At 47.5% G+C, this 12,286-nt stretch overlaps 1 protein-coding gene across 3 annotated transcripts in view; it reads left to right on the top strand.

Annotated features, from left to right (window-relative positions):
* LOC135059863 (V-type proton ATPase subunit S1-like protein) overlaps positions 1–12,286 on the top strand; it is a 237,895-nt gene that overhangs the window by 149,805 nt on the left and 75,804 nt on the right. For 2 of the 3 annotated variants that reach the window (XM_063963940.1, XM_063963939.1), the window contains exon 4: positions 7,351–7,592. The exons of the other annotated variant lie outside the window; for it this stretch is intronic. In XM_063963940.1, coding sequence (XP_063820010.1) covers positions 7,351–7,592 — 242 coding nt within the window. The remainder of the gene's footprint in view (positions 1–7,350; positions 7,593–12,286) is intronic. 3 annotated transcript variants of the gene reach the window in all.

Here is a 12,286-nt window from a genome sequence, read left to right on the forward strand (position 1 = left end):
ATATTTCTCTTACGTCCTAGAGGATGCTGGGTACTCCGTAAGGACCATGGGGTATAGACGGGCTCCGTAGGAGACATGGGCACTTTAAAGAACTTTAGATGGGTGTGCACTGGCTCCTCCCTCTATGCCCATCCTCCAGACCTCAGGTAGCTCCTGTGCCCAGAGGAGACTGGGTGCACTACAGGGGAGCTCTCCTGAGTTTCTCTGAAAAATAATTTTGTTAGGTTTTTTATTTTCAGGGAGCACTGCTGGCAACAGGCTCCCTGCATCGTGGGACTGAGGGGAGAGAAGCAGACCTACTTAAATGATAGGCTCTGCTTCTTAGGCTACTGGACACCATTAGCTCCAGAGGGTCGGAACGCAGGTCTCACCCTCGCCGTTCGTCCCGGAGCCGCGCCGCCGTCCTCCTCACAGAGCCGGAAGATAGAAGCCGGGTGAGTATAAGAAGAAAGAAGACTTCAGAGGCGCGCCATTGCTCCCACACACACAACACACACAGCGGGCACTGAAGGGTGCAGGGCGCAGGGGGGGCGCCCTGGGCAGCAATAATAAACCTCTAGGGACTGGCTAACATATATATAGGCTGCGGAGGCAGTATATTATATAATCCCCCGCCAGTATTGGAAATTTGAGCGAGACCGAAGCCCACCGCTGAGGGGGCGGAGCTTGATCCTCCAGCACTAACCAGCGCCATTTTCTCCACAGCACACTGCAGAGAAGCTGGCTCCCCGGACTCTCCCCTGCTGAACACGGTGACAGAGGGCAAAAAAAGAGGGGGGGGGGGGCACTTTTAATTGGCGCAGTGAGTGTATATATATATATATATATATATATATTTATATAAAAGCGCTGTTTTTATCTGGGAATTTTGTTTCCATGGTCAGTTGGCGCTGGGTGTGTGCTGGCATACTCTCTCTCTGTCTCTCCAAAGGGCCTTATTGGGGAACTGTCTCCATATAGATATATCCCTGAGTGTGTGTGGGTGTCGGTACGCGTGAGTCGGCATGTCTGAAGCGGAAGGCTCATCTAAGGAGGAGGTGGAGCAGATGATTGTGGTGTCTCCGTCGGAAACGCAGACACCTGATTGGTTGGATATGTTGAATGTTTTAAATGCAAATGTGTCTTTATTACATCAGAGATTGGACAAAGCAGAGTCCAGGGATAGAACAGGGAGTCAATCCATGGCTTTGACTGTGTCACAGGGCCTTTCAGGGTCTCAGAAACGTCCCCTGTCCCAAGTAGCAGACACTGATACCGACACGGATTCTGACTCCAGTGTCGACTACGATGATGCGAGGTTACACCCAGGGGTGGCCAAAAATATTCATTATATGATTATTGCAATAAAGGATGTTTTACATATCACAGATGACCCCTCTGTCCCTGACAAGAGGGTACACATGTTTAAGGAAAAGAAACCTGAGGTAACCTTTCCCCTATCTCATGAGCTGAACGCATTATTTGAAAAGGCTTGGGAAACTCCAGACAAGAAACTGCAGATTCCCAAAAGAATTCTTATGGTGTATCCTTTCCCTGCGCAGGACAGGTTACGGTGGGAATCCTCACCCAGGGTGGACAAGGCGTTAACGCGCTTGTCCAAAAAGGTGGCGCTACCGTCTCCAGACACGGCAGCCCTCAAGGATCCTACTGATCGCAGACAGGAAACTACCTTAAAATCAATTTATACACATACGGGTGCCTTGCTTAGACCGGCAATAGCATCGGCTTGGGTTTGTAGTGCTGTTGCGGCTTGGACGGATACTTTGTCAGCTGACATTGATACCCTGGATAGGGATACCATTTTATTGACCTTAGGTCACATTAAAGACGCAGTCTTATATATGAGAGATGCTCAGAGAGACGTTGGTCTGCTAGGTTCGAGAGCCAACGCCATGGTGATTTCTGCTAGGCGAGCCCTGTGGACTCGCCAATGGACGGGTGATGCCGACTCAAAGAATCATATGGAAGTTTTACCTTACAAAGGTGAGGATTTATTTGGGGAAGGTCTCACGGACTTGGTTTCCACAGCTACCGCGGGTAAATCTACTTTTTTACCTTATGTTTCCCCACAGCAAAAGAAAACGCTGCAATATCAGATGCAGTCCTTTCGGTCGCATAAGTCCAGAAGAGGTCTGGGCTCTTCCTTCCTCGCCAGAGGTAAGGGTAGAGGGAAAAGACTGCCTGCTACGGCTAGTTCCCAGGAGCAGAAGTCCTCCCCGGCTTCTACTAAATCCACCGCATGACGCTGGGGCTCCACTGAGGGAGTCTGCGCCGGTGGGGGCACGTCTTCGACTCTTCAGCCACGTCTGGGTTCAGTCAGATGTGGATCCTTGGGCAATGGAGGTTGTATCCCAGGGTTACAAGCTGGAATTCGAAGACGTGCCTCCTCGCCGGTTTTTCAAATCGGCTTTACCAGCTTCTTCCCCAGAAAGGGAGATAATTTTAGCTGCAATTCAAAAACTGTGTCAACAACAAGTGGTTGTCGAGGTTCCCCTAGTTCAACAGGGCAAGGGGTACTATTCAACCCTATTTGTGGTCCCGAAACCGGATGGCTCGGTCAGACCCATTCTAAATTTGAAATCCCTAAACCTGTACTTGAAAAAGTTCAAATTCAAGATGGAATCGCTCCGGGCAGTTATCTCCAGCCTGGAAGGGGGGGATTTTATGGTGTCACTGGACATAAAGGACGCATATCTTCATGTCCCCATATATCCCCCTCATTAGGCGTACCTGAGATTGGCTGTACAGGACTGTCATTACCAGTTTCAGACGTTGCCGTTTGGGCTTTCCACGGCCCCGAGGATTTTCGCCAAGGTAATGGCGGAAATGATGGTGCTCCTGCGCAGGCAGGGAGTCACAATTATCCCGTACTTGGATGATCTCCTAATAAAAGCGAGATCGAGAGATCAATTGCTGAAAAGCATGTCGCTCTCCCTGAGAGTGCTGCAGCAGCATGGCTGGATTCTAAATCTACCAAAGTCACAGTTGATTCCAACGACTCGGCTATCTTTCTTAGGCATGATTCTGGACACGGAACAGAAGAGGGTTTTTCTCCCAATGGACAAAGCCCAGGAACTCCAGAACATGGTCAGAGACCTGCTCAAACCAAAAAGAGTGTCAGTCCATCAATGCACTCGAGTACTGGGAAAAATGGTGGCGACCTACAAGGCCATCCCCTTCGGCAGGTTCCATGCGAGGACGTTTCAGTGGGACCTTCTGGACAAGTGGTCGGGGTCCCATCTACAAATACATCAGAAAATAAGCCTGTCCCACAGGGCCAGGGTGTCTCTCCTGTGGTGCCTGCAGAGTGCTCACCTTCTCGAGGGTCGCAGGTTCGGCATTCAAGACTGGGTTCTGGTGACCACGGACGCGAGCCTCCGAGGATGGGGAGCAGTCACACAAAGAAGAAATTTTCAGGGACTATGGTCAAGCCAGGAGGCTTGTCTACACATCAATGTACTGGAATTGAGGGCCATATACAACGGCCTACGTCAAGCGGAGAATCTTCATCGCGACCTACCGGTTCTGATTCAATCAGACAACGTCACAGCCATGGCTCATGTAAACCGCCAAGGCAGGACAAGGAGCAGAGCGGCAATGGCGGAAGCCACCAGGATTCTTCGCTGGGCGGAAAATCACATAAGCGCGTTGGCAGCAGTCTTCATTCTGGGAGTGGACAACTGGGAAGCAGACTTCCTCAGCAGACACGATCTCCATCCAGGAGAGTGGGGACTTCATCAAGAAGTTTTTGCAGCGATAACAAGTCATTGGGGACTTCCTCAAATAGACATGATGGCGTCACGCCTCAACAAGAAGCTTCGGAGGTATTGTGCCAGGTCAAGGGACCCTCAGGCAGTAGCAGTAGACGCCCTGGTGACACCGTGGGTGTTTCAGTCGGTCTATGTGTTCCCTCCTCTTCCACTCATCTCAAAGATATTGAGAATCATAAGACGAAAAAGCGTGCGGACAATACTCATTGTTCCAGATTGGCCTCGAAGGGACTGGTATTCAGATCTTCAGGAAATGCTCACAGAAGATCCGTGGCCTCTTCCTCTCAGAGAGGACCTGTTGCAACAGGGGCCCTGCGTGTTCCAAGGCTTACCGCGGTTACGTTTGACGGCATGGCGGTTGAACACCGAATCCTAGCTGGGAAAGGCATGCCGGAAGAAGTCATCCCTACTCTGATAAAGGCTAGGAAGGAGGTGACGGCGAAACATTGTCACTGTATCTGGAGAAAGTATGTATCTTGGTGTGAAGCCAAGAATGCTCCTACTGAGGAATTCCATCTGGGCCGTTTTCTCCACTTTCTACAGACAGGAGTGGATATGGGCCTAAAATTAGGCTCCATTAAGGTACAGATTTCGGCCTTGTCAATTTTCTTTCAGAAGGAATTGGCTTCTCTCCCAGAAGTCCAGACTTTTGTAAAGGGAGTGCTGCACATACAGCCTCCTTTTGTGCCTCCAGTGGCACCATGGGACCTTAATGTGGTGTTACAGTTCCTAAAATCTCACTGGTTTGAACCTCTTCAAACGGTTGAATTAAAAATTTTCACTTGGAAGGTGGTCATGTTGTTGGCCTTGGCATCTGCAAGGCGGGTGTCCGAATTGGCGTCTTTGTCTTCACAAAAGCCCCTATCTGATTTTCCATGTGGATAGAGCGGAATTAAGGACTCGTCCTCAATTTTTGCCTAAAGTGGTTTCATCATTTCATATGAACCAACCTATTGTGGTACCTGTGGCTACGGGTGACTTGGAGGATTCCAAGTCCCTTGATGTGGTCAGGGCCTTAAAAATTTATGTAGCCAGGACGGCTCGGGTTAGGAAAACAGAGGCACTGTTTGTCCTGTATGCAGCCAACAAGGTTGGCGCCCCTGCTTCTAAGCAGACTATTGCCCGCTGGATCTGTAACACGATTCAGCAGGCTCATTCTACGGCTGGATTGCCGTTACCAAATTCGGTAAAGGCCCATTCCACTAGGAAGGTGGGCTTTTCTTGAGCGGCTACCCGAGGCGTCTCGTCATTACAGCTTTGCCGAGTGGCGACTTGGTCGGGTTCAAACACTTTTGCAAAATTCTACAAGTTTGATACCCTGGCTGATGAGGACCTCATGTTTGCTCAATCGGTGCTGCAGAGTCATCCGCACTCTCCCGCCCGGTCTGGAGCTTTGGTATAATCCCCATGGTCCTTACGGAGTCCCCAGCATCCTCTAGGATGTAAGAGAAAATAAGATTTTAAACCTACCGGTAAATATTTTTCTCCTAGTCCGTAGAGGATGCTGGGCGCCCGTCCCAGTGCGGACGTATTTCTGCAAGGCTTGTATATAGTTATTGCTTACATAAGGGTTATGTTACAGTTGAGATCAGTCTTTGGCTGATGCTGTTTTTGTTCATACTGTTGACTGGTTGCGTATATTCCAGGTTATACGGTGTGGATGGTGTGGGCTGGTATGAATCTTGCCCTTAGATTAACAAAAATCCTTTCCTCATACTGTCCGTCTCCTCTGGGCACAGTTTTCTAACTGAGGTCTGGAGGAGGGGCATAGAGGGAGGAGCCAGTGCACACCCATCTAAAGTTCTTTATAGTGCCCATGTCTCCTGCGGAGCCCGTCTATACCCCATGGTCCTTACGGAGTCCCCAGCATCCTCTACGGACTAGGAGAAAAAGATTTACCGGTAGGTTTAAAATCTTATTATATACACACAAAATCTGAGGTCACTGAGTGTGAGATTTCTCGATATAAACAATACAGTATTCAACACAATTTTCCTTTAAGTGACTATAGACTTAATTTTTGCATAAAAGATTTATTCACAATAAAATGGATGAAAAACAATGGCATCCGTTCACATCCACATATACAGTACATAATAAGTGATTCATAGCAGTGAAAGCAAATTCATCCACATTAAATACACTGGGTTCCTTTAGTGGACTTTGATCTTAATAAGATGCAGATGTTGCGTAAGCCAGAAAACCCAACGCATTTCGTCACCAAGGACTTCTTCAGGGGTTAAGCGATCAGGTGCCAGTAATTATTCATACATAAATTCAATGGATTGATACAGATTGGACTGAAATGTTTAGAACAAAATACCCTGTGGTTTTTAGTACATCCAAGATACATATTGTGTATATGAAACTGTTCCACCTGCTCCTTGAGATAGTTAATGGTTCAAAGGTGCACAATGATGTTTAATGTATATCTATCAGGTTTCCAGATAGACCATCCCACGGCATGTCAAGTTATGTCCAATCTGTATCAAGCCATTGAATTTATGTATGAGTAATCACTGGCACCTGATCGCTTAACCCCTGAAGAAGTCCTTGGTGACAAAACGCGTTGGATTTTCTAGCTTAGGCAACATCTGCATCTTATTAAGATCAAACTCCACTAAAGGAACCCAGTGTATTTAATGTGGATGAATTCGCTTTAACTACTGTATATCACTTATTATGTACTGTATATGTGGATGTGAACGGATGCCATTGTTTTTTATCCATGTTATTGTGAATAAATCTTTTATGTAAAAGTGAAGTCTATAGTCACTTAAAAGAATATTGTGATGAATACTGTACTGTTTATATCGAGAAGGCTCACACTCAGCGCCCTCAGAATTTGTATTTATTCTGTTTGGGAACCTTTCTAACAGGATGTTCATTTAGAGGTGCAGCTCCTATCACAGCGCAATAGGGGAGTTCTTTTGTACGATTAACATATATATATATATATTAAAGTCGGTCATCACATCTCTACATGCTCATGGCTGCAATGTTTCTGAATATATATGAGCTTCTGAGAAAGTCATTTGGAGCAATACATTGCAAAAATACAATGTTAACTCACATCCGTGAGTCGGTACAATCATTTTAGCTTTCTAAATCCACTATGAATGAGCATTTGCATTTTTTGTTGATTTAGCCTATTGGGGTGATCACAATAGGTGCACAGCAGATGTGAAAGTGACTGTTAGAGTCCTAAACCAGGTTCCTGGGTTTATTGGTAAGCAGCAGGTACAGGGTAATGCAGGAACACGGTGTAATGCAGGGGTTAAACAGCAGTGGTATCAAGCACAGGGTATTGCAGCTAACAGATATCTCACCTCAGGATCTAAGTACTGAATATGCCTGTAGTAATGTGACACTCTTACATAGTAAAATGGTTGCAGTCAGGTTGGAGGTTCGCACCTTTCTGAAGACTCTGGGTCCTAGTTCCCAGAATTTATGCAGTATAGGAAACAGCGCAGCATGCTACTTTCCCAACCGTTTTCACATTAGAGAGTTTCAACTGTAAGTATGAATATTTAATGTTTTTACTTTGCTGTTTGGAAATAACATATTTTTTTTAATGCAGGGCACATATTACAATATAGTAAGGAAAGATACAATGACCGGAGAGTGGATGTATGGAAATGATTTGCATCCTGGAAGTGCTATTAATGTCACAACAAATGGCAACACCTGTATTCTTTTTGGAGTCAGGAGAATAATAATCAGATTCAAGAATCAAACTCAGTTGGATCTGACAAATACAAATTCCAGTCTGCATAACACTGTGGATATGGAGGAATCAAACTGCAATGAAGAAAACTCCACGTAAGCAAGTATGCATTTAAGTTCCACAAGCTGAAAGTGAATGTAGAAATTATAGGAAAGTTTGTGCTTCACTCATTTACATAATGTTGTATTTGCAGCGCACCAAGATAGTCATGTATAGAGATGTGCGGCGGGCACTTTTCGTGTTTTGTGTTTTGGTTTTGGTTCTGGTTCCATGCTCGTGTTTTGGATCTGGATTGGTTTTGCCAAAACCACCCTTTCAAGTTTTGGTTTTGGTTTTGGATCTGGAGGATTTTTGAAAAAACATGAAAACAGCTAAACTCACAGAATTTGGGGTAATTTTGAGCCCATGGTATTATTAACCTCAATAACATTCATTTCCACTCATTTACAGTCTATTCTGAACAACTCACACCTCACAATATTGTTTTTAGGCCAAAAGGTTGCACCGAGGTGGCTGTATGACTAAGCTAAACGACACAAGTGTGCGGCACTAACACCTGGCCCATCTAGGAGACGCACTGCAGTGCCAGACAGGATGGCACTTTTAAAAACTAGGCCATAAACAGCACATCATGCAAAGAAGAAAAAGAGGTGCAATGAGGTAGCTGTATGACTAAGCTAAGCGACACAAGTGTGCGGCACAAACACCTGCCCCATCTAGGGTTGACCCTCAAGTCCCACTGCACTAATGGCAGATACCGGGCGCACATCTAACACCAGCATAGCTGTCAAGGCCTCAGTTATCTGCTTTGCAACAGGATGACTGCTGTCATATTTAATCTTCCTCGCAAAGGACTGTTGGACAGTCATTTGCTTAGTTGAAGTAGTACAAGTGGTCTTCCGACTTCCCCACTGGGATGACGATCAACTCCCAGCAGCAGCAATAACAGCAGCAGCAGCAGCAACAGTAGGAGGAAGTGGTTCTTGATCTTTCCCTATTTGATCCTCCAAATTTTTGTTCTACATTATTTCTCTGACGTCCTAAGTGGATGCTGGGGACTCCGTCAGGACCATGGGGAATAGCGGCTCCGCAGGAGACAGGGCACAAAAGTAAAAGCTTTAGGATCAGGTGGTGTGCACTGGCTCCTCCCCCTATGACCCTCCTCCAAGCCTCAGTTAGGTTTTTGTGCCCGGCCGAGAAGGGTGCAATCTAGGTGGCTCTCCTAAAGAGCTGCTTAGAGTAAAAGTTTTGTTAGGTTTTTTATTTTCAGTGAGTCCTGCTGGCAACAGGCTCACTGCAACGAGGGACTTAGGGGAGAAGAAGTGAACTCACCTGCGTGCAGGATGGATTGGCTTCTTAGGCTACTGGACACTAGCTCCAGAGGGACGATCACAGGTACAGCCTGGATGGTCACCGGAGCCGCGCCGCCGACCCCCTTGCAGATGCTGAAGAGAGAAGAGGTCCAGAAATCGGCGGCTGAAGACTTCCCAGTCTTCTTAAGGTAGCGCACAGCACGGCAGCTGTGCGCCATTGCTCTCAGCACACTTCACACCAGCGGTCACTGAGGGTGCAGGGCGCTTGGGGGGTGCCCTGGGCAGCAATGAAAGTACCTATGCTGGCTAAAAATACATCACATATAGCCCCTGGGGCTATATGGATGTATTTAACCCCTGCCAGGTTGTCAGAAAAACGGGAGAAGAAGCCCACCGAAAAGGGGGCGGGGCCTATTCTCCTCAGCACACAGCGCCATTTTCCTACACAGCTCCGCTGCTAGGAAGGCTCCCAGGCTCTCCCCTGCACTGCACTACAGAAACAGGGTTAAAACAGAGAGGGGGGGCACTTATTTGGCGATATTATTATATATTAAGATGCTATAAGGGAAAACACTTATATAAGGTTGTCCCTGTATAATATAGCGTTTTGGTGTGTGCTGGCAAACTCTCCCTCTGTCTCCCCAAAGGGCTAGTGGGGTCCTGTCCTCTATCAGAGCATTCCCTGTGTGTGTGCTGTGTGTCGACATGTATGAGGACGATGTTGGTGAGGAGGCGGAGCAATTGCCTGTAATGGTGATGTCACTATCTAGGGAGTCGACACCGGAATGGATGGCTTATTTAGGGAATTACGTGATAATGTCAACACGCTGCAAGGTCGGTTGACGACATGAGACGCAATTAGTACCTGTCCAGGCGTCTCAAACACCGTCAGGGGCTTTAAAACGCCCATTTACCTCAGTCGGTCGACACAGACACAGACACGGACACTGACTCCAGTGTCGACGGTGAAGAAACAAACGTATTTTCCATTTGGGCCACACGTTACATGTTAAGGGCAATGAAGGAGGTGTTACATATTTCTGATACTACAAGTACCACAAAAGAGGGTATTATGTGGGGTGTGAAAAAACTACCTGTAGTTTTTCCTGAATCAGATAAATTAAATGAAGTGTGTGATGATGCGTGGGTTTCCCCCGATAGAAAATTATTGGCGTTATACCCTTTCCCGCCAGAAGTTAGGGCGCGTTGGGAAACACCCCTTAGGGTGGATAAGGCGCTCACACGCTTATCAAAACAAGTGGCGTTACCGTCTCCAGATATGGCCGCCCTCAAGGAGCCAGCTGATAGGAGGCTGGAAAATATCCTAAAAAGTATATACACACATACTGGTGTTATACTGCGACTAGCGATCGCCTCAGCCTGGATGTGCAGCGCTGGGGTGGCTTGGTCGGATTCCCTGACTGAAAATATTGATACCCTTGACAGGGACAGTATTTTATTGACTATAGAGCATTTAAAGGATGCATTTCTATATATGCGAGATGCACAGAGGGATATTTGCACTCTGGCATCAAGAGTAAGTGCGATGTCCATATCTGCCAGAAGATGTTTATGGACACGACAGTGGTCAGGTGATGCAGATTCCAAACGGCACATGGAAGTATTGCCGTATAAAGGGGAGGAGTTATTTGGGGTCGGTCCATCGGACCTGGTGGCCACGGCAACAGCTGGAAAATCCACCTTTTTTACCCCAAGTCACATCTCAGCAGAAAAAGACACCGTCTTTTCAGCCTCAGTCCTTTCGTCCCCATAAGGGCAAGCAGGCAAAAGGCCAGTCATATCTGCCCAGGGATAGAGGAAAGGGAAGAAGACTGCAGCAGGCAGCCCATTCCCAGGAACAGAAGCCCTCCACCGCTTTTGCCAAGTCCTCAGCATGACGCTGGGGCCGTACAAGCGGACTCAGGTGCGGTGGGGGGTCGTCTCAAGAGTTTCATCGCGCAGTGGTCTCACTCGCAAGTGGACCCCTGGATCCTACAAGTAGTATCCCAGGGGTACAGATTGGAGATTCGAGACGTCTCCCCCTCGCAGGTTCCTGAAGTCTGCTTTACCAACGTCTCCCTCCGACAGGGAGGCAGTATTGGAAACAATTCACAAGCTGTATTCCCAGCAGGTGATAATCAAAGTACCCCTCCTACAACAAGGAAAGGGGTATTATTCCACACTATATTGTGGTACTGAAGCCAGACGGCTCGGTGAGACCTATTCTAAATCTGAAATATTTGAACACTTACATACAAAGGTTCAAATCAAGATGGAGTCACTCAGAGCAGTGATAGCGAACCAGGAAGAAGGGGACTATATGGTGTCCCTGGACATCAAGGATGCTTACCTCCATGTCCCAATTTGCCCTTCTCACCAAGGGTACCTCAGGTTCGTGGTACAAAACTGTCACTATCAGTTTCAGACGCTGCCGTTTGGATTGTCCACGGCACCCCGGGTCTTTACCAAGGTAATGGCCGAAATGATGATTCTTCTTCAAAGAAAAGGCATCTTAATTATCCCTTACTTGGACGATCTCCTGATAAGGGCAAGGTCCAGAGAACAGTTGGAGGTCGGAGTAGCACTATCTCAAGTAGTTCTACGACAGCACGGGTGGATTCTAAATATTCCAAAATCGCAGATGTCTCCGACGACACGTCTGCTGTTCCTAGGGATGATTCTGGACACAGTCCAGAAAAAGGTGTTTCTCCCGGAGGAGAAAGCCAGGGAGTTATCCGAGCTAGTCAGGAACCTCCTAAAACCAGGAAAAGTGTCAGTGCATCATTGCACAAGGGTCCTGGGAAAAATGGTGGCTTCTTACGAAGCGATTCCATTCGGCAGATTTCACGCAAGAACTTTTCAGTGGGATCTGCTGGAAAAATGGTCCGGATCGCATCTTCAGATGCATCAGCGGATAACCCTGTCTCCAAGGACAAGGGTGTCTCTTCTGTGGTGGCTGCAGAGTGCTCATCTACTAAAGGGCCACAGATTCGGCATTCAGGACTGGGTCCTGGTGACCACGGATGCCAGCCTGAAAGGCTGGGGAGCAGTCACACAAGGAAAAAATTTCCAGGGAGTGTGATCAAGTCTGGAGACTTCTCTCCACATAAATATACTGGAGCTAAGAGCAATTTACAATGCTCTAAGCTTAGCAAGACCTCTGCTTCAAGGTCAGCCGGTATTGATCCAGTGGGACAACATCACGGCAGTCGCCCACGTAAACAGACAGGGCGGCACAAGAAGCAGGAGGGCAATGGCAGAAACTGCAAGGATTCTTCGCTGGGCGGAAAATCATGTGATAGCACTGTCAGCAGTGTTCATTCCGGGAGTGGACAACTGGGAAGCAGACTTCCTCAGCACGACCTCCACCCGGGAGAGTGGGGACTTCATCGGGAAGTCTTCCACATGATTGTGAACCGTTGGGAAAGACCAAAGGTGGACATGATGGCGTCCCGCCTGAACAAAAAACTGGACAG

The sequence above is a fragment of the Pseudophryne corroboree genome, chromosome 1 (genome assembly GCF_028390025.1).
Source record: "Pseudophryne corroboree isolate aPseCor3 chromosome 1, aPseCor3.hap2, whole genome shotgun sequence".
In the NCBI taxonomy this organism is placed as follows: Eukaryota; Metazoa; Chordata; class Amphibia; order Anura; family Myobatrachidae; genus Pseudophryne; species Pseudophryne corroboree.